Source organism: Octopus bimaculoides, chromosome 16 (genome assembly GCF_046866305.1).
Source record: "Octopus bimaculoides isolate indiv1 chromosome 16, ASM4686630v1, whole genome shotgun sequence".
NCBI classification, from domain to species: Eukaryota; Metazoa; Mollusca; class Cephalopoda; order Octopoda; family Octopodidae; genus Octopus; species Octopus bimaculoides.
Genome location: NC_142943.1, coordinates 28,278,768 through 28,305,055, shown reverse-complemented (window position 1 = coordinate 28,305,055; position 26,288 = coordinate 28,278,768). Strand labels below are relative to the sequence as shown.

The window sequence follows — 26,288 nt, the reverse complement described above, 5'->3', positions numbered from 1 at the left end:
ACTCCACAGACACATGTGCAACATACTTCTCAGTGAGATTCAGCATGACAATGTGGCCAGGCTGGCCCTTTGAAATACAACTTTGATTTGATCTGAGAGCCACACATCAGAAAAAGTGGCCCAAATTCTTGTAATAACATTACTGAAAAGCTCTCCAAAACCTCTGAACTAAAACTTCTTAATTATAAAGAAAAGAAGCAAACACAAAATTCACTTTAAGTAATATTTTTATTTTTGGGGAAAATAGTAAAAGTTGAAATGATAGTGAATGTTTATCCATGAAATAAGATGTTTGAAAATATGAAGTTGGTTCCAGGAGATTTTGAAGTCAGAATGTAAAGAAATATAAATTAATACCACAAAAAATTTTGTCTGGTGCTCTACTGATTTTGGCAAGCCCAGAGCTGTATTTATATCACCAGTAATGCTAATGTATTCTGGGGACATGCACACACACACGCACATAGTGGTAAGAGATCCTCAAGAGAACTAAACAACAGATGGTCTTCAGAAAAGGAACCCCACCCAGCCAAGTAATTTGGCCCTTAATGCCTTACACTCTAAGGGCCACATCCAAGTCTTAAACTGAAAGATTACTCAATACATTTGGCAGAATACAAATTTATTATTCCTTAATAAGAATAATATCGACACTGTCTTTGAAGTTCCTCTCCTGCTTCTGATGATGGCTCAACTGGCCAAAACTTTGATGTTACTGTCAATACTATTCTTGTTAAAGAATGATATATGATTGAATTTATGAGGATTTGTAAGAAATGAACCCCTGTTTAATATTCCTAAAGGAGAAGGATTAAGTTTAGCTTTAGTGGTCTGCATGAAATAAAAGGACCGTTGTCAGATGACAGACTTAGGTCCCTGAGGGCTTAACTCTACCAAGGTCCTCGAGAGAGCCTACTTCTCTACACTTTACCACATTTATTCATATTGACTTTTTTACCTGAATCAAGGAAAGAGATATGTGTTGGTATACAGCCAGAAACCACACACAGTTTACCCTTCAGCTTTCTCCATATCTGACCGCAAAAAGGGCAACAGTAAAATGAAGGCAGTTTTATTTTTCTCGAATTATGTTAAGAAGATTTTTTAAAAATCAGTAAGCACACTTTCAGTAAACTTGAATGAAAGAGAAATTTGTTCCTTATTCTGACTGCATAAATATAACAAACTGCCAATGAAGAAGAAAAATATTCAAAGATGTTTTCCAAGATGAGTGTTAATAATGTTAATGGAGGTTTTGCAAGATGTTGCTTAATAAAGTTAGTTTCCAAAAGACATGCTTATTCATAGATACTCAGTGAAATTTAATCATCAAATATGTGGATATTGTGATTAAAATTATTAATCTCTTAATATTCAAGTTTGAGTTGCTGCAAGCTACAGTGGAATAGAGGAGATAGAAATGAAAGAGTAAATAATATTGAAAGTTTTGCCCAAATTGAAACGAAAGCAAAGGAAGGGGTAACGTTGAGACATTCTTCCGAGTTTCTTCTCTTTTGTTGTGACTAAAACTGGCCACACAGTCTAGTTCTGCACTCCTACATAGTTGTCATTCTTCAAGTAATAGTTGTATTTCTTATACTCCAAAAGATTATTAATCCTGGTGTAGTGAATTTTGTCAAACAAATCTCTCACTTGTTTTGAAATTGGAATCGTCTCAGCCATTGAAGTGATGTCATCGTTGTAATCCCATTGTTTTCGACCAACCATTGTATGTGTATGTCGATGTGGCATCCCCTCATTCCGTCTTGACTCATAATCTTTCTCTATGTCTTGAAGCATTTCTTCATAAGAAGGTAGTTTCATTGAACCATCCAAATTGGCCATCATAAACTGCACTTGACAATGGAATGTTGGAAAAGGACAAACTTTCTTTGTGACACCAATGAAATTGAGTGAGGGATATTTGGCATGAACGATATGTTTAAACAGTGGGTAAACTCGTCCATCAGTTATATTCAGGTTACATTTTTTAGTGAGGAAAGGAAAATCATATTTGTATCCGGTACAGAAAATTACTGTGTCAACTTCTAAATCCCGGCCATCTTTGAGATTCACAAAATTTTCAGAAAAACTTTTTATTTCAACAGTTTCTTCAAGGTTTTCTGGCAATGGGCTCGTTATTCGCTTACCATGATGGCTGAGAAATACCTGAAACAAATTAAATGAAATTCATTTGTATAACTGTAGGTAACAATCAGATAGGCACTTGTCATGAGTCTCAAGCAGATTACCGTGTTAGACATTGCTAATGATCCCTTGAAATTGTACCCTATGCATGACCTTAATATTAACCCCTATCTAGGTATATAAATTAAGGATAGTTATGGCCATATAAAGGATTTAGAATGACATTTACGTCTTTACATTAAGAGACTCATTCATAAGAAAGCAAATAGTTCTATAAATAGTGAATAGCTTGTTCCAGGATTGAAGTTTCTCACACAAGTTCAGAATAAACTAATTGAAACTGCACAATTTACTGTAAACCATTATAGATATAAGAAGGGTTAATTCTTTTGAAGAAGGAAATTATTACAACAATTTTTAAATAAATTTTTGAGTGATGTTTATTTCTAAAGACATTCATAGAGTAGACTAATCAGAGATCTTTGCTGTTTGGCTGCCAGTTTTCAATCTCTTCAATTCCTGCTCAAATTCATTTCATATTTGGTCTAATGATATGGCTTTATATGCTAATCACTGCTTTGAAATTGGCAACACTTATTCTATCGGTCTCTTTTGCCGAACCGCTAAGTTATGGGGATGTTAACACACCACCATCGGTTGTCAAGCGATATTGGGGGGGGGGGACAAACACAGACACACACATATATACATATATACGACAGGCTTCTTTCAGTTTCCGTCTACCAAATCCACTCACAAGGCTTTGGTCGGCCCGAGGCTATAGTAGAAGACACTTGCCCAAGGTGCCACACAGTCGGAATGAACCTGGAACCATGTGGTTGGGAAGCAAGCTACTTACCACACAACCACTCCTGCATATATTTATATATTATTATATAATATATATACACACACACACACACACACACACACACACACACACACACACACACACACACACACACACACACCTATATATATGAGCAAATATTCAAATTAATACTCTTAAAAATATCATTATTATTATTACCAGCAGCAAATCTAAATAATTGATAATAACAACAATAATAACATTAGTGGCAGCAAGTGATATTAGCATTAAACAGCTATACAATAAATTCATAATTATATCAGAGGGTACAAAAATCACCAGCTTGCTAGAAAGTGAAAGTAAAAACCCCTAATTTAACCACCAATCTCACTGAAAATATGCAATAGACCAACAGAAATTGGACAAACGAGTGGAATTTAACATGCTATCTTAAGAATGTGATAACAGATTACCTGGATCATGATTTTGAATTCTGGCTAAAGCACTGAAATTGCTTTGAATGTGGCGTGAGACTATTCAAAACATAATGGATTACAATGAGGCAAGATGGATTTTTCATTTTAAGTACAGCTAAACCTGCTGAGGGGAATTGAGGCACTGGTTACGTAATGATGCACCCAAGCAGATTAATTGCACTGCATGTAAGGGAGACAATTTCTGAAAGTTACTTCGCAAAGAGTTACCTCCCTTAGTCATCATAGTCGTACGTAGCCCAGGAAAGGGGGTTTTCTGCACCCAGAGGCTCCATTAGTCATCATGTGAAACATGTTAAGAGTCTAAAACTCTCTCTGGAACATAAGTAATGTATGTTGCCAGTTTGGAGAAAATTGGATGTGAACTTCAGAAGTTATGCACATTTACACACACACACTGAATTTTATATGTGTGTATATATAATTGATTCAGTCATTTGCTTGTAGCCATGCTGGAGCACTGCTTTATAGGGTTTTACTCAAAGAAATTGAGTAATTTGTCTGCATCCTTTCAAGAAATATGTTAACCTTTGTTCCGTAAGTTCATAAAACCCTGATGAGATTCTGCCCCATATAACTGAAAATGATACCAATTCTTAGCATATAACCAAATGCTTAGAATTACGTATCACTGGGGTCAGGAATCAAAACGAATACCTAAGTTTTTGGCATCTGCCTTTTCTTTTAGAGCTTTACGACTTATAATTTATTTGCATTGTTTTTATAAAAAAATTTCAACATTTTTATATCATACAAATAAATTGTTTAAACATCCATAATTCTCCATTTTCTTTATATATATATATATATCATCATCATCATCATCATCGTTTAACGTCCGCTTTCCATGCTAGCATGGGTTGGACGATTAGACTGAGGACTGGTGAAACCGGATGGCAACACCAGGCTCCAGTCTAATTTGGCAGAGTTTCTACAGCTGGATGCCCTTCCTAACGCCAACCACTCAGAGAGTGTAGTGGGTGCTTTTACGTGTCACCCGCACAAAAACGGCCACGCTCGAAATGGTGTCTTTTATGTGCCACCCGCACAAGCCAGTCCAGGGGCACTGGCAACGATCTCGTTCGAAAATCCTACGGGAGCCAGTCAGGCGGTACTGATATATGTATATGTATATATATATATATATATAGAGAGAGAGAGAGAGACAAACAGACAGACAGATAGAGAACATCCAACTGACTCAGTTAGCTACAATATTACTGGCAAAATTTTCTTTTGACGAGCCATTTCAAGTTTGTCTTGCTACCATTAACCCCCCCCCCCCCCCAATAACCAAATAACAAATTCCATGCCAACCTTTTTTGCTTGACTGGTGAGGTCCATTGCTATATCAATACCAGAAGCTCCACTTCCAAGACAAAGAACTGTCTTCCCCTTGAAAACTTCAGGGACCCTATAATCATGACTGTGTAAGAAAGACCCTTGAAACTGCTTGAGTCCCGGTATTTCAGGAATATTTGGTATAGAATAATGTCTGGAATGGACAACAGAAGAAACAAGAGACAAAACTTAATCATATTTTCAAAACATTAAAATAGAATTGATTTTTTTTCCCTAATAACTTGTATTTTCTATCTGATAATTTATATTATTTTAATTATAAGAAAACTAATTTAATTAAGTTTTCATAACTTTTAATTACCCTACAGAAAAAAAAAACAATAAAAATAAACCGATACCAACAATATTGGATAATAAAAACTAAAGAATAAGGTGAACATGAAAATTTGTTGGGTTACTTTTTCTTTTCTGTTGTTTTCATCTCACCTTCCAGTTCCAATGCAAGGTCCTGGATTTCAACATAAATCAACTGAGAAATGGATTAATTGAATCCTGCTTCATTTATTTGTATTATAATTAACATCACTTTGTTGTGCTGCAGTGGTTTGTAAATATACACACAGAATTCTAAAAGCATCACATTTGTTGGTAAAGTTATTTTTCAAAGTGCTTTCAGAGTTGTATATTGTGGAGTGTAGCAGGAGGCATCTAGTGATGTTTTTCGTAGGTTTTTCACTTCATCTGAATTTAGAAAGTGTTGTAGGCATAATTTTATTTATGTCATTGAATTTGTCTCTGAAGTGAGATCAGAGTGACATGTCCTGCCTTTTCTTTGTCTTTTTTTATATATTTGGTACATCCAATTCTTGGTATATTTCTTTCTTCAGAGCTTTTAAACATTTAGTAATATTAGTTTTATAAACAGAATTTATAGCAAGCACAACACAGATGGCATCTGTGATTATTGGTTTTTTTTTTTTTTTATCTTTAATGCCAAAGGAATCAATATAACAACTTTCCAAATGCAAGATATAAGCAAAGAAAAAAACGAAAACCTAGACTATAATTTCCAATAAAAACATTTATGATAAAAATGTGAGTTCCTTAGTGTTTCGAAGAAATTAGCTGGAAAAAGATAGAAGGAAGACAATGAAGAGGAAGGGGAAAAAAAGTGAAAGAGATGGAGGAATGTGGAGGGAAAGAGCGCAGAAAGCAAATGGGACAACATTTATTTAGATTAAAACATGAACGGTGATGTTATCTGAAGGTAGTTGTAATAAAATAAAAAAAGGGGCCAGGTGACTATACAACTTAAGATTTATGTTAAGCTGTATATGCTAACTCAGAAGTATTATATAATATCCCTCTTATAGTAACTATTATCCAGGCTAGTCTTATGTAATTCTAAGAAGTGAAATATATAACAATACAATAAATTTATGTAGCATATCTAGTCTGGCAGTACTTACTACTTGTCACAACTCTTATAGTGCCATTTTGTTAAGTTAATTTGAATATTGTAGGAATCACATTTCAGATAAAGAGGGGATGATTTCTGATAAAAGTTTATTTTTGCTGAAATTCTCAAAAGGTGTGCTAAACTGAAGTGGTTTCTTGTGAAACTATTTAAAGGTTTCACTTGAATTTTTGGGATGAGAAAGAAACTTAATTTCACTTTTGGATTTGGTTTGCAAGATTCTGTATGTGAGTTTGTGTGTTGAAGCATATTCTGTGATGTCTGGGGAGAGTCATTCTCTTTTGGTGCCTTATAATTCAATACACTCACCGATAAAATTTTCACTTATTTCTTTTTTATACTGGTGTGTGTGTTAAATTATAAGGCACGAAAACAGAATGACTCTCCCCAAGATAACATAAAAGGTGATTATATAGCATCGTTACAATGTTAGAGATATTTAAAAGAATAACATCCAGAAGCTGATAAAAGTAAATTTTGTAGGAGAGAGAGAGAGAGAGTATGCAGTTGTGTATTTCTATATTTTGGTCCATGAAGCAACATAACAAGGTGTAACTTGTAATGTTTGGGTTAAGATGAGTCAACATAGGATGGTAAAAGTTTAACCCTTTCATTACCAACCTGGCTGAAACCAGTTCTGACTCTGTAGTACAAATGTCTTGTTTTCATAAGTTTTGAATTAAAATCTTCCACCAAACCTCAGTCACAATTTATGTTCTTAACATTAACTGAATGATCACTAAGTTTATTTTACTAAATTCTTTGTTATATTTAAAATTAATTGAAAGAAACACAAAGCACCTCAACAGAAATATGGTAAGAAAAGGCTTAAAATATATAAAAGAGAAAGAATTCTTAACCCTTTTGATACCAACCTGGCTGAGACCACTTCTGATTCTCTAGTACAAATGTCTTGTCTTCATAAGTTCTGAATTAAAATCTTCCACCAAACCTTAGTTACAATTTATGCTCCTAACACTAGCTGAATAGTAACCAAGTTATTTTACTAAATTCTTTGTTATATTTAAGAAACACAGAGTTTCTCAACAGAAATACAGTAACAAAAGGGTTGAGGAGTTGGTTGCAATATCATTTGCTTCAGTCACTTTTCTGGACTTATGAATTGAAAGAGGTTTTGACATGAAGCAGAGGCTGGAGAGACTTGAAAGAATATGAAATCCATGAAACATCTGTGTCTAATCCATTCAGCTCAAAATGGTGACATTATCTTAATATATAAAACAGAGATTATGTGCGTGTGTGTCTGTTTCTTATGGATTCAAAAACTGAGTTGCTGATTTTGACATATGAGGTATCAGAAGATTCAGTACTCTTTCAGCTACCAAATAAAGTATGTTTTTTGCACAACAACTCTCTTTTTTACTTCAAAAATAACCTTGAAAATGAGGTCAGGTCACGGATAGTAGAGTCAAGAGTAAGATATCAAATGTAACAATTTCATCTTGTTTACACAGATGTAACTGAGTTGGGATGCAATGAAGAGAATGGTCCAGCAAAAATGAGAGATGTCTTTTTTTTGGTAAAGAACCAGAAGATAAGCAGTTAGCAAGGTCTGAATGGCTGCACGTCATATATTACACATTAATCTCACATTTTGTACATTATGTTTGTAAGGCATCCACTTGGAGATGTATTTCAGGAAGTAATTATTGGTGACTTCCTCCTTGTGTCGTAATCCTATCTTTGATGATTATAATCCTCTGGTAATTTATTAAATGGTTTGTTTCTGTTCCTGATTTAATTATTCATGAAGCATTTGTTCTGATGTAGGCAGTCACAATAGCTCATTTAATTAGCCAGTTTGAAACGAACGTGCAATAATTAGGTGGAGGTGGTTTGTGATAAGGAAACAGTTATAGTATCATATTAGTGCTGACGTTCAGGGATCCAACAGAATAAGATCTGAGGTTGCATGCACTAAAAGACACATATATATTGCATGCTGGGCGATGAGCCAAGAAAATAAATAAATAGTAACTTCAGTGGAGATTCACTGGTCAAAGCGTTTAAGGGGGAAAGAGCATTTCAACTGTGAAACATCATAGAATGACTCTTCAACAAGGAAACTTTAGGTGAGATGTCAAGTCTGTATGCCAGAAGCAGTTTAGATGAAAGAAAGGTGTTGAGGAATACAGAGAGGAAATACATAAATGCAGTCCATAACAAGTACAGTAAACATAGAGTATATATAGATATGTACAAACTAAAATATAATAAACATTGAGTATATAGATGTAATGTATATATAATATACATTTGCCATGTTGGACCGCTGAAATCTACAAGTTTTTTTCATTCTCTCTCGCTTTGTTTCCTCTTATGGTCGAAGCCAGCCCCCTCTGGCCCCTGTGCCGGTGGCATGTAAAAAGCACTCACTACACTCTCGGAGTGGTTGGCATTAGAAAGGGCATCCAGCTGTAGAAACGCTGCCAGATCAGACTGGAGCCTGGTGCAGCCTCCTGGCTTCCCAGACCCCAGTCGAGCCGTCCAACCCATGCCAGCATGGAAAATGGACGTTACTTAACTACCAGGGTTTCTATGATGGTATTTATGCACACACATACACACAGATGTATCTGTGTTTGTGAGTGAGTGTGTGTGGTTTTATGATAGAATTTAAGAGGGAAGACATAGTTTTACTATAATGCTTGTATATTTTAGCTCTATAATTTTCTATATATTATAAGAAGCACAAAGGAAGAAAAGTATGGAGATAGAGAAAGCGGGAGAGAAAGGAGAAGAGAGGGGTAGAAAATGAAGATGAAAAAAGGTTAATGAAAATATTTAAATAATTTTCCAAATCATCAAATAATTAAAATAAAAAAATATCTAGAGAGAAAAACAAAGAAAAGAATTTAGTTTTAAATTCAATTCATGGATTTTTAAAAACTGTTATTTGTTTAAAACTCATGGAGGTATTTAAAAAAATAATAATACTTAAAAAAATTGAATATTAATTGTTGTTTAATAATTGGCTGAAGGCCATCGATATATTAGGCAGGGATTGAAGCTGGAGGCTGTCAAATAGTTTGATGGCTTCAAAAGCAATTCAAGATGGAGGCTTATTTCCTCAACCAGGAAGGAATAAAATATAAAAGTGAACACTCAGTGAAAGTTTAAACGAGTAAATAAGAGAAAGAGAACTTAGGATTTTAACCCTTTAGCATTTAAACCGTCCGTATCCGGCCCAAATATTCTACCTGTTTATGTTCAAACTGGCCAGGTTCAATCGTTCATAACTACCCAATGATATCATTCTAAAAATGAACAATCACATCTTGATATCTTGAAGGTACAAGATAATTCAGAATTAATTCAAAACAATGTCAATAAAGAAGAAACACATTTGACAGAGTAACCTGGATGCTAAAGAGTTAATGTGATGAGGAGTAAAATAGATACAAATAAAAGGATTCGGGTGGCACATAAAAGACACCATTTTGAGCGTGGCCGTTTTCGTGCAGGTGACACGTAAAAGCACCCACTACACTCTCTGAGTGGTTGGCGTTAGGAAGGGCATCCAGCTGTAGAAACTCTGCCAAATCAGACTGGAGCCTGGTGTTGCCATCCGGTTTCACCAGTCCTCAGTCAAATCGTCCAACCCATGCTAGCATGGAAAGCGGACGTTAAACGATGATGATGATGATGATGATAAGTTCTATGAATCATAAATGGTTGTAAGAAGGAATCAAAAAGCAATTTAGAATCTGTTTGTTTGAAGGGTTACGTTTCTTCCTTGTGCACTAAATGGCAGCAAGGAAGATTCTATGTGAGTGATTGCCTAGCTGACAATAAGTCTCAAAAGAAAATACCCCACAAAAAGACTATATAGTATGATCTTGTCTGAAATACTTTTGATCATAAATCTGTTAAAGCAAGGACGAGGGGCAGTTAATTAGCAATAATGTCAATTTGTTTGCTTGCTGTTTTGTTGTTTTTTTTTGTCAATAAAGATTCTCTATTTTTGGAGGCTAGATAAATGAGATGATGTAATGTTTATTTCTTCTCAAAGACATCATAGGTAGAAGAGAAGTGAAACTAACTTCCAGCAAGGGTCAAGCCTATCTCCATACATGAAAAAAACCCTCCAATGATTACAAACTGGAGCACAAGACATGAAATATCAGGAATGATGGAGAGAAGTTGGTGAAACCAATTCACTATTTCATTAGTGTTTATTATATCAATCCTAATGTTGAAAAATGAAAGGCAAAGTTGACCCAGAATGATAGAATAATAATTCTACAGTGTTTTAAGTTCATAATCCTACCCCTTTCTTCTCCAGTATATTTTATGAGCTTATAGCTTATACATATATGCATACAGGGTACAATGGGTAAATTGTTGCCATTTTATATTTTTAATTTCACACATGTGCATTGTTTGTTTGTGATTTGTTGACTACACACAGTATAGTAGGGTCAGTTGGGCACCATCTGTGAGAAAAACAGCACCAGAAATTTGGAAATGACATGCTGTACTGCTTGGCATTCGTGACAGAAGTTCCAATACAAACATTTCAGAGTGTTTGGGTGTCAGTCTGAGGACATGTACCGAGAGTGATAAAAATCAAACATCATAGTATTTGGAGTGATCACTAGTGATGGCAACATTATGCCTCCATTCATCTTCCCACATGGCCTCAGACTCAACACGGAATCCTACATCAAGTACCTGGAGAAGGTTGTATTGCCCTGGGTCAAGAGGGTGGCTGCTGGAACAGGACTCTGCACCATGCCACACAAGCAGGAGAACCCAGCCATGGCCGTCAGACAATTTCTGCAACCACATCACTCCTAACATCTGGCCCCCTAACTCCCCCAACTGCAACCCCCTTGACTATTATGTGTGGGGTGTAGTTGAGCGAGAGACCAACAAAACTCCTTGTAACGTCAAAGATGAACTGAAGGCAAGGATTTTGGCAGCATTCACCAACTTAAACAAGGAGACCGTCCAGAAGAGTTGCAGGAGGTTCCGAAGTCGTCTGGAGGCTGTGGCTGAAGCCAATGGCGATTTTATTGAATAAATTTACTCTTTAGTATTTCAAGATATTTTTATGTAATTTTGGTAAATATATCTGTTAAAATGAGATGCCAGTGTTATTTTCATTTTTGCATAATTTAGACAACAATTTATTCACTGCACCCTGTATATATATATATATATATATATATATATACATACATATATAAAATAGTTAGGAACTACTGTTTAACCCAGCATTTCCCAAAATGGGATCTGAGGAATTCTAGGATTCCTTAAATTAAAGGATTCTAATAAAACTTGATAAAATACTATTTTATAAAAAATGACATTTGCCATTTTCAAAATAAGTTACGTGTCATTTTTTAATGATAAAATTCTTCAAAACAAGTTTTGTTGAGGGTCTCTGCAAAATAACAGTATAGTTCCACAACTTTTGGGAAATCATGTGAAGGTTCCTTGGCAAAATAAATTTAAGGACCACTGCCCTAATAAATATGAAATATTAAAAATGTGAGAGGCTTATAAATTAAAGCTGTTGAAACATGTTTTCTTTTTTTTTTAATTGTTTTAGCTTATAAAATCACCTAAATAATTTTCTTTTTACTTTAATTAAAATGATTTAGAAAAGATTTAAAAATGAGGAAAAAAATATTTGAGGAAAAATGTTTTAAGAAAAATACTTTTTTAGTTTTATATATTAAAAATAAATTTATGAATAAAGAAAAACAAGATTATTTTTCTTTTTGTTCAGTGAATTACCCATTGCAAACTACGACAGAATCATAGTTTTCAGATGTAGAAGGTGCAGACGAGTCTCCGACGTTTTTGTATGTGACGCACCATTTTATAGAGCCAGTGTTTGTTGTAATCATTTCAACTCTTTCAATTTGCGTCTTTAACTGCAATATTTATGAATCATAAACCAGTTCAACATTTCAATGAACACACAATACATAAGTAAACCATTAAATAATTAATGAAAAATATAAGCAAAAAGAAGCAATGATTTGTAACAAATGTTTGTTTTATGTTATTGGTTCATTTTAATCTGTTTTGCATGTGTTTTTTCTCTCTCCTTTCACTCAAATGTCTCCAGTGTGAGACATGCTAAAGCAAGGAAGTTCCCATGATTCTAGATTGCATGTAAAAACATTTCCCACATTCTTTCCTCATAGAATATCCTCAATACACTACAAAAGACAATGCAGAACTCCACAAAGAATCCACCAAATATTTCTGTTAATTATTGTTTTTCAGTGTGAATGGGCTCCGGTGCAAGTCAGAATGTCTTTGAAATTGCAAGGCTACATTCCACACACACATGCACACACATATTCATCATTATCATCATCAAAGATCCATTTTCCATGCTGATATGAGCTGGAGGGTTTGACAGAATCCAGCAAGCTGCAGGGCGGCACCCGAGCTCCAGTGCTTGCTTTGGTGTGGTTTCTGTAACTCAATGCCCTTCCTAATGTCAACCACTTTACTGAATCTACTGGTACTTCCTTGTCTGTAATTTCAATAACAAATGTCTTCAGTTTCTGATTGTAAAGCATCCCATGTCTGACTTCATGCTTCTCAGAGCTCAGCTTCTATTCAAGCATATCTCATACATCCATCTTTTCCCATTTGAATTGCTGTGTGTGCAGGCCTGGTTATGTACTGAAGACATTTACTTTGTAAACTGTGTGGTTCTTAATTCAATCTTACCATAGTCCCAAGCTGATCAATAACTTTGAATGTGCATGTGTGTGTGGGAGGAGCGTATGTGTGCGTGTGTGTGTGTCTACATCCATGCATGCATGTGTTTGTGTGTGTTTGTGTGTGTATGTGTGCATCTATGCATGTGTGTGTGTGTGTGTGTGTGTGTGTGTGCATACATACATGTATACAAATGTAGAAGCACATCTTTTGCCAGTACATATTAAGAAAGTATACAACAATTAGTAGGGAAACCAAAAAGCTAACGCGTTACAAAGTAAGTCACTTCATATATTTGTTCTGCATTGACTTAGAGATACTCTCTTCTCAATTCTTACTCTCAGAAATGCAAAGAACCAGTGATTGGCTTGTTGGATGCCATATACAAAAAAATAAGTAAATAAAAAATAAATTATAGCTATATCATTCTTAATAATGGCTATGATATGGATAAGATAATTGTTACTAGTGATAGGGATGGGAGATATGCAGGGATAACTTTATTTAAAAATCAATGTTATATAGATGTAAATAATGGCAAAATGTAAAAAAAAGTTTGAAAAAGTATCAAAATTAATTCTTTACAAAATGAAGTTGCTGATCCTTGATGCAAGGTTTGGGTCTTGAGTGGGAAAGTGAAAAGGGTTTTGCTGCTTAGGTTGTAGGCAAGTAAAAAGCCAAAATAACAAAACAAAAAGAAGGGTCAGAGGTATACAATTTCTAAAGACTTTCAAAAATTTAAAATTACACAAAAGTAATTACATGAATATCATAAACAGAAACAGCAATTAAAAGAAAATTGATAGAATTTGAATGGCATGAAAAACAGATTGGGTCATCTGAGCCAAACACCTAAGAGGGAAGCCATCAGCTCGTTTGAACTAGAGAACCTTATGGCACGGGCTGTAAATGCTATTTTTTTACAGCCAATAAATTATAACAACATAAAAAAATACTTACATAAAAATCAAAAATTTAAACAATGTAAAACTGTAAAGAAAAAAAAAAACAAAGACAAAACAACAACCAGCCTCAGTAAAAAGACTTGTATGAAGAAATCCTCAAGTCTTATGAGGCATTCACGTGCTTGTAGTAGTAGTAGCAGCAGCAATGATAGTGGTGGTATGGGTAATAAATAGGAGTGATGTTGTTGTTTTGCCCCAAGTCAGCACTGATCACAAAGGATGTCTTTTCTTTAAAGGCCAGAAAATAATATCGTCCCCAGCAGTTAGTAACCCTCTGCAATGCTTCAAGGTGTCCCCATTGGAATGCAGTTCCTACATCTAGAATGGCACAGCTGCAGATAATGACCGCTTAGCTGGCACTCAAAGAAAGGCTACTCGACTGATTGGAACTGATTTCATGTCACTCACCAACACACTCCAACACCTCCTGATCCACAGACATCCTGATTCCTCACCACTTCTCTCGCTGTTCCTGAAATGGTTTCTCCTCACAGCTTCTTGATCATGTGCTGCCATTACTACCACCACTACTGCTGCTTCTGCCACCAACACCAGCATCAGCACTACTGCCTTTGCAACAGAAACTTTAAATCAATCTCAGTTAAACTCTCATTAACTGAATACATTGACTTCACTGATTTAGTTAATACTCTTGAGAAAGCTCTGAATGTCAATAAATTGTATCAAACAGTTCACATTGAACATTAGCTGTATTAAATTGATTCAAGTTCATCTCATCTTTCCATCTGTGAGTTGGCTGTTTTCTCCAGATCAACCAATGAAAAAGAAGAGCAATGACAATTCAAAGAGATTCTCGCATTGTAATGTAAAAGAAATTCTTCTTAGGAACCAGAGTCACTTTGGTAACATAATGGCCATTATGGCAGCACAAACATATAAATTCTGTTTTTTAAACAGTAAATATAACACTAAAAAAAAAAAAGAAAAGATTTCAAATTTTGGCACAAGGCCAACAGTTTCTTGGGGAGGAGTAAGTTGATTACATCAACCCCAGTGCATAACTGGTACTTATTTTATCAACCCTGAAAAGATGAAAGGCTAAGTAAACCTTGGCAGAATTTGAATTGAGAGTGTGAAGACAGACAAAATAAAATGCTTAACAGCATTTTGCCTGGCATCCAAACAATTCTAATAGCTTGCCACCTTAAATAATAATAATAATAATAATAATAATCCTTTCTACTATAGGTGCAAAGCCCAAAATTTTGAATAGTTGATTACATCAACCCCAGTACTCAACTGGTACTTACTTAATTGACCCCGAAAGGATGAAAAACAAAGTTGACCCTGGTGGCACTTGAACTCAGAATGTGAAGGCAGATGAAATGCTGGTAAGCATTTTGTCTGGCATGCTAATGATTCAGCCAGCTTGCTGCCTTCAAATAATAATAATAATGAAAAATAATAAAACAAAAAAAAAGAAGTATTTAATAATCTGTTATCAAAGAATTTTGAGTTAATCGTTTTGTGACAATATTTCTGTTGGAGAGTATTGGATTTGGTTTCAATTAATTTTGGGAATGGTAAAGAATTTCGTAAAATAACTTTATTATAATTAAGCTGGTGTTTGGAATATAAATGAAAATGAATTCAGGTCAACTTTAAAGCCGAAAATTTGTATTAGAGAACCATGGATAGTATCAGGTGAGTTGGTATCAAAAGGGTTAAGCAATGAAAGAAAGGGGGAGAGAGTGAGGGGGGAGAGGGAGATAGTTGTATTTTCATAGAAAGAGAAAGAGAGAGAAAGAGGTGGGAGAGGAGAAATAGTACTTACCTTGCTGTGAGCATAAAGGCCAAAATTATTTGCATAATCAATGAGATAGTCTTTGACATTGGTGTGATGGATAAAAGAAGGCAGATTCTGTGAGAACTGGAAGTCAGGAAATGCCATCACCTCCTTGGGTAAATTGGTTCTAAATTGGTAAAGAAGAAGAATAAAAGAAAAGGTTGGAATATTTAAATACTTATTCAACAAAGCAAAAATAATATGAGCAGCATACGTCATCATCATCATCATTTAACATCTGTTTTCCATGCTGTCATGGGTTGGACGGTTTGACATGAGCTGGCAAAGCTGGAGATCTGCACCAGGCTCTAATTGTGTGTTTTGGCCTTGTTTCTACAGCTGGATGCCCTTCTTAATGCCAACCACTTTGCAGAGTGGCACTGGCTGCTTTCTACATGGTGCCGGCACAAGTGCTCTTTATGTGACTCTAGCATGGGCTGTAAAGGACATGTCTGTGTGTATGGATGGCCACAGTTTTAGCTACACAACAACATACATATGTGTGTGTGTGTGTATGTGTATGCACACACATTCATATGTACATATGTATATGTATGCACGTGCACACACACACATGCATACACACGTCACTACTGGAAGATCTATTTAATTTTTATTATTGTTTTATTGTTTTATTGGTTTCAGTAATTCAATTGTGACCAAGCATAAAAGACTCAGTTCTGACTTTAGACTTGTCCATATTTTATCAATCAGTATTTGCCAGTCTGCTAAGTTATGGGACATAGAATACTGATGTTGAAATTATTATAAATTAAACGCAAACACACGCACGCACGCACGTCTGTGAGGTTAAAAAGCTTGCGTTGGGACGATGTGGATTTAGGTTTAGCCCAACTGTATGGTACCTCTGGCCAATATCTTCTGCTATTAGTCCTGGGACGGCCAATGCCTTCTAAGTGAATTTGGTAAATAGAAACTGTGTGGAAGACCTATATATATATTTGCGTTCCCCCTCCCTGCTGTTTGACAACCGGTGGTAGTTTGTCTGCGTCCCAGTAACTTAGCGGTTAGGCCAAAGACTGATAGAATAAGTGTCAGATATTAAAAAGGAAATGCTGGGGAGCGATTTGATCCTTCAAGGCTGTGCCCCAGTATGGTCGGCGTCCTGTGGAGTGAAACAAAAAAAAAAAGAAAAAAGAAAAAAACGAAGAGATGTTCAGAAATCTGCTCGCCCCAATTCCACGCAATCCATCTCAATATAAAAGCGCCAAAGACGCGTGACTAAAAATATTTGACGGAGACATGAAGAGTACACTCGCACTTGGTGAGGTGATCGTCAGGAACGGCCTCGTCTTCCACAGCAACAGATCTGCTTTACCTAATATGGGTCTATTCACGTGTGTGTGCACGTGTATGAGCGTACCTTAGAAAAAGCGGACGCGCACACTTCTTGGCTATTTCTATGAAGCTCAGCTATTTCACAGTGCGTGCGTACGTTCGTGCGTAAATATATCTATATCTATATCTATATATATACACACACACACATACGTATATACAGACACATTATTTTTAGTTAATGTTACAAATATTTCTTCGCAGGTTACAGTCGAAGTGAAAGAAGGGGGGGGAGGGGAGAGAGAGGAGAGAGAGGAGAGAGAAAGTCAGAGAGAGAGAGAGAGAGAAAGAGAGAGAGAGAGAGATGAAAAGTCACAGCGACAATAAATGTTAAATACATGAAATCTTCCTTAGAGCTAATGTTAGCATCTGTAACATAAAGCTGTACTTTTGTTTTGTTTTTGTGTTAGACACACAGAAGATAAGAGTGTAACTGGCAGCATGTAGTTAGCATTAGTTCGACTTGTGAGTGATAGAATGTGTGTGTGTGGGTGTGTGTGTGTGTGCCCTGTCTAGTAAATTTGCCAAAAGTTCCAATCGAAGATCCGACACCTGTTTGAAGTCATGCTGTAATACAGCAATAATTCTAAAGCAAATGTTCACATTCACAGTTCAATTCTCGTCGAGGGTCAGCGTATTTTATTCTCCTTTCAGCATCGATTCTTTATTCTTTAAATGGTTTCGGTGGTCGGACTGCTGCCATGCTGGAGCAGTACCTTTATTTTCTTTCAGTGTAGCTGTCGTTTTATGTCTGGAAGAGTTATATCCTTAAATGGTTGGCTGGTCCAATAACTATAGCACAGCGTTCCGTTGCCTTTACATTTATAGTTTCACTCATTCACAGACTCATTGAGTGCGCGCGCACACAAGGAATCTGTAAATCTGTATCTGTATACAGGAATCTGTATTTGTATGAATTTCAGCCAGCTACACCACTGCCTGACCAATGCAGCACTTGGTCATGGTCTCTGACCAATTGATCACACAGTCTACATCTGCAAGAATCCGGAAAATGGTCAGATAATTGTCGATCTCCTCCTCCTATTTTGATTTTCTTTTTTTCCCCCTCTCCTTTTCTCCTTCTAGTTTTGCCTATACATACATACATACATACATACATACATACATACATACGTAACAGTAGAAGTATATTTTTGTAACGGTTGAAATTAATTTGTAAACTTCTTTCTCCCTCTGACCAGTGGCACGTAAAAGCACCCACTACACTCTCGGAGTGGTTGGCGTTAGAAAGGGCATCCAGCTGTAGAAACTCTGCCAGACCAGATTGGAGCCTTGTGTAGCCATCTGGTTCGCCAGTCCTCAGTCAAATCGTCCAACCCATGCTAGCATGGAAAGCGGACGTTAAACGATGAGGATGATGATGATGACGACGATGAATATATATATATGTGTATATATATAATATATAGAATAATAATAATTATTATGCACACACACACATATATATATAAAAGCGAAATTCTGTCTGTCCACCTGGGACCTCTGTATCTCAGTCTACGTTTGCTCTACATAGTCATATTATACCTTTTTGGAATTATGATGATCCCAGGACTGAAGATCTGCCCTTCATTTAGTCCTTGAACATCTAGCACTGGGATCAGATGTAAGAGCATATGAGTTGCTATTTCTAGCAAGTAAAGTGACTGTGAAAGGTTTCAAACGGTTTACAAAAGTTACTTCCCTTAGCTATTGCGAAATTCTGTCAGAAAACTGACCAAAACTGTGAATTCGCAACAATCTCTTCGTACTAACACCAAATGGTAAAACCAAAAATGTTGTTCATCCTGCTACAAAGACGAACACACACACACACACACACGCGCGCGCGCACGCGCACATATGGGCTTCTTTCAGTTTGCGTTTACCAAATCCATTCACAAGGCTTTGATCGCCCAATATGTCATGCAGTGCGACTGAACCCAGAATCATGTGGTTTGGAAGGAAACTTAACACAAACGTGGATACACTAATAGAAAGCCATGATACTGCAATTAGTATATTATCTCATCTGTTTGATACCTGTTTATAATTTTACATGAACTTGGTAGATTATATGTTATGACGTAATCTATGTATGCATCAATAAAATTCTACCGAAACAGCTGTAGTAAATCTTAAACCACGTTTGCGTTCTCTTTTAGTTTTATACTTACACCACTAGAACCAATCCTGAGTCGGATCTACGGCTTAAATTAGCGAGGAGGTGGGATAAAACATTTTCCTGGAAGGAAAGAAAAGTTGTTTCCCATGTTGCGAGTTTAGTCTTGGCTGAAGTGGTGGTCAGCTGTGCCTGCATACATGTTTTCCGTTATCTTGTTTGAAAAAGGGAAAAACTACATTGTCAAGACAAATTTTCTATCATGAGGGCAGCGGCTAAACATTTCGTGTCTTGAGTTCAGAAAGACGCCGGGACCGTGTGAATTGTTTTCCTCTCAGCAAAGTAAAGGTTGCCCAGCGTACTTCCTTTCAGGTAAGGCACACGTTGTTCCAGCAACTTCCAGTTGTTTTTGTATGGGTTCCTTTCTCTTTTAATCGCTATATATCTGGTCCATACACACACACACACACACACACATATATACATACACACATATATACATACACACATACACATGCACATATATATATACATAAACATACCCACCCACCCACACATACATACTTCTCTCGAAGGTTATAAAATACTTATGACGTGAACAGTATATGTGAGTGTGTGTATGTGTCTGTGTATATGTGTCTGTGTGTATGGGTACTGGTGTCTTTCCTTATAAGTTACAGAGGAAAAGCGAGAGAAAGAGTGAGACAAAAATAGAAGGAAAATGCAAAAGGTATGAAAAGTGAAAACGCCACAACTGCAATGAATGCTAAAATACACAAAGTAAATCTTCCTTAGAGCTAATGTTAGCATCTGTAACATAAAACTGTTACTTTTCGAGTGTCAAACAAATGCAAAGACAGTGTAACAAACAGTTTAGTAGTAACATTAGTTTCACATGGGAATTATATAACAACGAGCATCAGTAGTTGTGGTGTGTGTGTGTTTGTGTGTGTGTGGGTGCTGTCGAGGAAATTCGTTATAAAATGCTTGCTGCATAGCAGCAACTTTTAAAAGCCTGACAAATGAAGAACAGCTGTAAAGCGAACAGTTATGCTCTAAGTTCAAATCTCACCAAGGCCAGCTTTTGCTATTTTCTTTCCATAATAATGAAATTATTGTATACAGTGCTCAGGTGCACTACAACTTGTCAAAAGTGCGTATAAAGCATGTGCAGTAATGTACAAATGTCTGGAAAGTGAACAGTGTATGAGTCAGATACATGCTTGCGTGTGTATGGAGGGGAGAAAATCAGGTGTAGTGTTGGCGAATCTCAGGAAGCATGGAAGTTTTGAAGGATGCAGTGCTCCGACAACTAACAACTGATGCTGGCAGTTTGTTCCATACTTCATCAAGTCTTAGCGTGAAAAGGAGTTTCCGAAAGTCATGGGAGCTGCGCTGTTTTCTGACTTTGTAAACATGTCCACGGGTGTTAGACAGGTGGAATTTAAAAAGGTGCTCAGAGTTATTGTTAGTAAGATGGTTAATGGGTGTCTCCCAAGTCAGCTGCCAGATGTCGGAGTTTCAATGTATCCATGCCTAGAGAAGCAAGGCGTTCAGAATATGGCAGGAGAGGCTATTATAATACAATATAATATAATAAATCTCTGAGTGAGGTATAAACAGTAGCTGAATGACATCGTGAACTATATTTGCGACCTAAATGTGGCTAAACCTTAAGGGTTGATGCTACTGTAGCTTGTAGCCCCAGGAAGACATCTCCTCCAGCTGGCTATTGACATAGTCAGCTGGAGATGTCTTCCTGAGGCTACAAGCTACAGTAGCATCAACCCTTTAAGTTTAGCCACATTTAGGTCGCAAATATACTTCATGATAAGATAAGAGCTTTCCACAGCGCATTGCAACAACACCGTATTAGTCAAACATCATTCTCACCTCTGAGGTGACAAAACAATTGATCTTGTTAGAGTTTACAATGCTTTGGGAAGAACATATTGAGGAGATCAAACAAAGAAAGGAAATGCCGAAAGAACTGAAATAGGGGTTGGAAAACACATTAAAGGGATGAGATATAGAAGCTTTGAGGGACTCTGATTTTGCAAAGTCCTCAACAAATTGGGTGGTAAAGAAGGGGGCCATTCAGTCTGTGAATGAACTTGTGGAGAAAGCCATCTGATAGCTTTGGAAAATAGAGTTGATCCGTGAGCTGTTGCTACTAGGCGCAAGTCGGGATCTCATGAAATCTAACTTGAATGAAAGAGCCTGGTTTTCTGGTTTTGAAAAACTGAAACACTTGATAATCCCAGGTCACGTCACTGATAATGTAACTGCTAGCGTAGCTAGGTGGGGGGGGGGGAATCAGACAAGACCCGGGTGCTGTTTCCTTCTTAGCCGTTATATAATTGCTCACTTTGTACTCGTTTTATAAGTTATTTGTAACTAGGGCAGAAATCATTGATTTTAATTTTCTATTTCATAAATACTTGTTTATTTTTCAATAATATTTTGTTTTTCGACCGTGGACAGACGCCACGTACATCTACATACATACATACATACATACATACATACGTACGTACGTAAATACATACATGCATGCAACTATATGCATGAGAATACATACATCAAACATACATACAAACAAACAAACAAACAAACAAAAATACCCTGTTGTTGATGTTGAAATTCCAATGAAGGAGCCTTAGATCTAGGTTAGAAACCGGTCCTTTCTCTATTGGCATGAAATCTATCTATCTATCTATCTATCTATCTATCTATCTATCTATCTATCTGTCTGTCAATCAGCTTATCTATCTATATGCATGTATATATATATATATGTTTATATATGTATACACACACACGCACACACATATATATAATAATACAAATGATATGTGAACATATGCATATATACATACACACACACACATATATATGTATATATATATATATATATATATATAATACAAAGAATATATATACATGTATACACACATATATGTACATACTTACATCTACATGTGTATATACATGCATATCAGGGTACAGGACGTTAGAACAATAAACTACAGACAACGGAACGAACACAGGAAAACGGAAAGCCCCTTGGAATATCCCTTCATCAGCTGTCTCTATTCTATCTAGACGTTTCGAAGACCAGACAGGACGTACTCTAGAATAGTCTCTTCCTGAGTAGTGGATCAACCAACTACACAGAGGATTCCAAGGTGGCAAACACAAACCAAGACAGGAAAAAATGGACAGTGAAAACAACATTCAAAAGCCGTACGGCCAAACGCAAATCTGAGGTAGAACGCTAGTAGTTCGTCTTGCCTTCACAGCGGCTGGAGTGGAAAGAAAGTTGACCACAGGTCACACGAGAGCAGAGAGGATGGTGGAGGGAGGAAATGGAACAAGGAGGAAGGGACAGAAGCAGTGAAGTAGAGGCCAGGACAGAAGGGTAGATAGGAAGATAGAGGAAGACAGATAGATAAATAGATAGAGAGGATGGTGGAGGGAGGAAGTGGAACAAGGAGGAAGGGACAGAAGGGTATAGCAGTGAAGTAGAGGCCAGGACAGAGGTATAGATAGAAAGATGGAGGAAGACAGATAGATAAATAGATAGAAAGAAAGATAGATAGATAGATAGACAGAGAGATAGATAGATAGATAGAAAGATAGTCACGTAAGTCTACTATATATATTTATATGTATACACATACATATATATACATACACATGCATGCATTATATGTTTGTGTATGCATGTGCGAGTGTGTGTATATATACATATATATGTGTGTGCGTGTGTGTGTATGTATGTGTATGTGTGTAGAGAAAGAAAGAGAGAGAGAGAGAGAGAGGTGTTGGATTCGCTTCTGTTGACTTTTGTCGCTTGTCATCTTCTGCCCACAGTCAAAAATATATAAAATAAAATAAAACGAATGAGATAAATGAATAAACAAAATAATTAATTTGTGCCAATTCATTAATAAATTAATACTTTGCAGCGGTTGGGACAGCAATTATATAAGAGTGATGCAGAACACAGTTTTATGACGAGAACATGGAGTGGGAAACAAATTGCTGTACGGGTGATTGCTTTCATTCATTTGTGATCAGTGTTCGTATATCGACGAGGCAATATTTTCTGATCGTTCTCCGGCCGATAAAACAGCCGCCGGTTGTTGTCCTTATCAGCTGTGAATGTAGAGCATCCACGATCGAAACCATTCCAGCGAAGGTTAGCTCGTTTCCTTTTTTTCTTTTCTTTTTCCCTTCAGCTATAGGGACTTAGGCCTACATTACTTTCCGGTATAAATACCGAGGATTGCGTTGTTTGCCGATCTTTCGAACTTTGTACATTTAACAGAGTGAACGAAAGAAAACATGGAAATGAAAAGGAAACAGATAATCGATAGGAATAGGCAAAAAGTTGTCAAAAACCGATAATAAAGGCCTGAATTTTAAAATGTGCTGGGTTAATTTTATTTTAATATTTCTTTCTTTTTTTTAAAAAATTATTAATCTGTTTTGTGAGTGAAGATAGAAAAAAAGAGTGAAATAAATTTTGATCTACAGTACGAGGACACACTCATACACACACTCGCGCGCGCGTGCGCATGTCCATGCTCACATAAGTCGGCTTACAGACGTTAACTTTCTATCGATGCAGTTTCTTTGCATTCTTGTCTGCCGTATTATATGTACAGAGTTCGAAAGATTACTCATATCCAATTATCCTTCCCGTTATAATACGTTTACACGTGATTTGACTATTATTTCTAGTAAATCGTGTGCCTCTGTTTCATGTATCGGTTGTTCGTGTATAACCCTAAACCGGACCTGATCGGACAGACATAAGCACTCTAGCGATGACCATCCCGCCTTTTTTCTAGGCACAGTAATTTCAGGACCGCATTATTGAACATGTTCTTTACTAAGATTTGATAAGGGAGATTTAGTTGTTATTTCTAGTGATACGAGTGAACACGTAGGTGCCGCATTTCCCACAATATAGGCAGAAAATACTTGATCTCCGAACAGAGTTAAAACAATGACAGAAGAAAATAAAGATAACACTTAAAAAGAAATCAGTAAGATGTGTGCTCACTTGAGATTTTGGTACATACTAGAATGGACGCGGACACCGTTTTCATGCTTGTGAATTCGTGGAGTATAAAGCCATGTGCCGCCAACTTGGGAATTCTGCTCAAAAGCAACGGCTTGGAAAACGTTCGGTCTTGCTGTCAAATGCCGGAGAGCACACAGACCCGAAGCACCGAGACCAATAACAGCCACCTTGTTCATGATTGCCGCTGGAATTTCGCTTTGACGATAGAGAAATTTATATGAATGGTGCTTCACCGATGCTAAATAGGCGACGACAGTTTTGAAGTGGTAGTTTGTAGCCGAATGTAGCCGTGGTCAATTTAGTTATCAGGTTGGTTGGATATATTGTTACTTGAATAGAGACGTCGAAGAAACTACTGAATGAAAACAATGTTGCGATGCCGAATGGTTGCTGCTTCCAGTTTCTCTTCCTTTTAACACTGCCTGGACGGTCTTCTCCCTCCAGATATTAATAATGCTGATCGTCGTCGCTGCTGCCGCTACTATTTGCTGCTGATGTGTAACCACAGCTGTTACTGTTATGTTGATGATGCTGTCGGCGTTCAAGGTCGCGTATCCTTGCTAACTACCACCACACATCAGCTGGCTTTCCACTTTATATATGTTCAACTGGATAGATAGATAGATAGATAGATAGATAGATCGATAGATAGATAGATAGATAGTGAACAATAGGCGATAAAGACAGAGAGAAAGAAAACTAAAACAAGATAATTAGAGAGACAGATAGGGGGAAAAAGAAAGAGAGGAAAACGATTGATAAAGCTAGCCAAACGAATTACTACAAGTGGACGATGCGCTAATACACAAGAATGCCCCTCGCCTGTGATGCTGACGTAAACAATTCTTCACTGACATCGACTTCACCACGAAACATAACACGTCTCCCTGCGGAATCCCCACCCGAGGGTACACGCACATACATATATGTGTGAGTTTATAAATATATGTGTCTATGTATGTGTGTGTGTGTGCGTGTGTGTGTGTGTATGTGTGTGTGTGTGTGTGTAATTTCAAATGGTTCATTTTTCTTGAGCATTATTATCCAGTAAGTAGAACCCTTCAGGTTGTGCCCCACTTAGACAAGTGTCTTCCGATATAGCCCCTGGCCCACCAATGCTTTATGATTGAATTTGTTAGACGGAAACTACGTGGAAGCCTTTCATGTGTGTGTATATATATATATATATATATATATATATATATATATATATATATATATATATATATATATATATGTGTGTGTGTGTGTTTATTTGTATCTGTGTGTGTATGAATGTGTGTGCACGTGTGTGTATGCTTGTGCATACCTATCACTGCTTGACAACTGGTGTTGGTTTGTTTATGTCCCCGTAACATTCTGATTAGGCAAAATAAAAGACAAAAAAACAAGCAAACGATTGTATAAGTACCAAATGTAAGGAAGAAAATTACTGGGGTCGATTTGTTCCACTAAATCGTTCAAGGTGTGCCCCAGTATGGCCGCAGGGCAATTAACGAAACAAATAAAAGATAAAAGATGTTAAGTTCGTTTGGCCCCTCTCACACTTAACTATGCTTTCTTTCCTGCGGAAGATATCCCTGGGAAATTTTCATTACTTTTATTCACTCAGAACCTGTACACACGCACGCACGCACGCACGCACAGAGATATATATAGGCGGAGGCGAGGCTGTATGGTAAGAAACTTGCTTCCCAATCACATGGTTCCGGGCTCAGTCCCACTGTCTGACACTTGTGAGTGGATTTGGTAGACGGAAACTGGAAAAAGTCAGTCATATATATATATATATATATATATATATATATATATACAGTGTACATTTAAACACATCAGAGATGTCTATAATAGGACATCTAACCTGCTAGAAGGAGCAGTCAAAACTCCACACCATAAATTAGGGATAATTTCGAAAGGGAATGAAAAATAAAAACATTTACCATCTTATATATATATATATATATATATATATATATATATATATATATATATATATATAC

General features: G+C 36.5%; 1 protein-coding gene across 2 annotated transcripts; it reads right to left on the bottom strand.

Moving 5' to 3' along the window:
- Positions 1–209: 209 nt before the first annotated feature.
- On the bottom strand, positions 210–24,860 carry LOC106878393 (uncharacterized). 2 transcript variants are annotated; one of them, XM_014927585.3, is made up of 5 exons: positions 24,268–24,860; positions 15,704–15,842; positions 11,999–12,138; positions 4,771–4,948; positions 210–2,169 (listed from the first exon to the last, which is right to left on the bottom strand). In XM_014927585.3, exons 1-5 carry the CDS (start codon positions 24,462–24,464, stop codon positions 1,543–1,545), a joined length of 1,281 nt encoding a protein of 426 aa, XP_014783071.1. In that variant the 5' UTR covers positions 24,465–24,860; the 3' UTR covers positions 210–1,542. The 2 variants fall into 2 exon arrangements, with proteins under 2 accessions (XP_014783071.1, XP_014783073.1); XM_014927587.3 differs by lacking the exon at positions 24,268–24,860 and adding an exon at positions 16,582–17,070.
- Between the last annotated feature and the right edge of the window lie 1,428 nt (positions 24,861–26,288).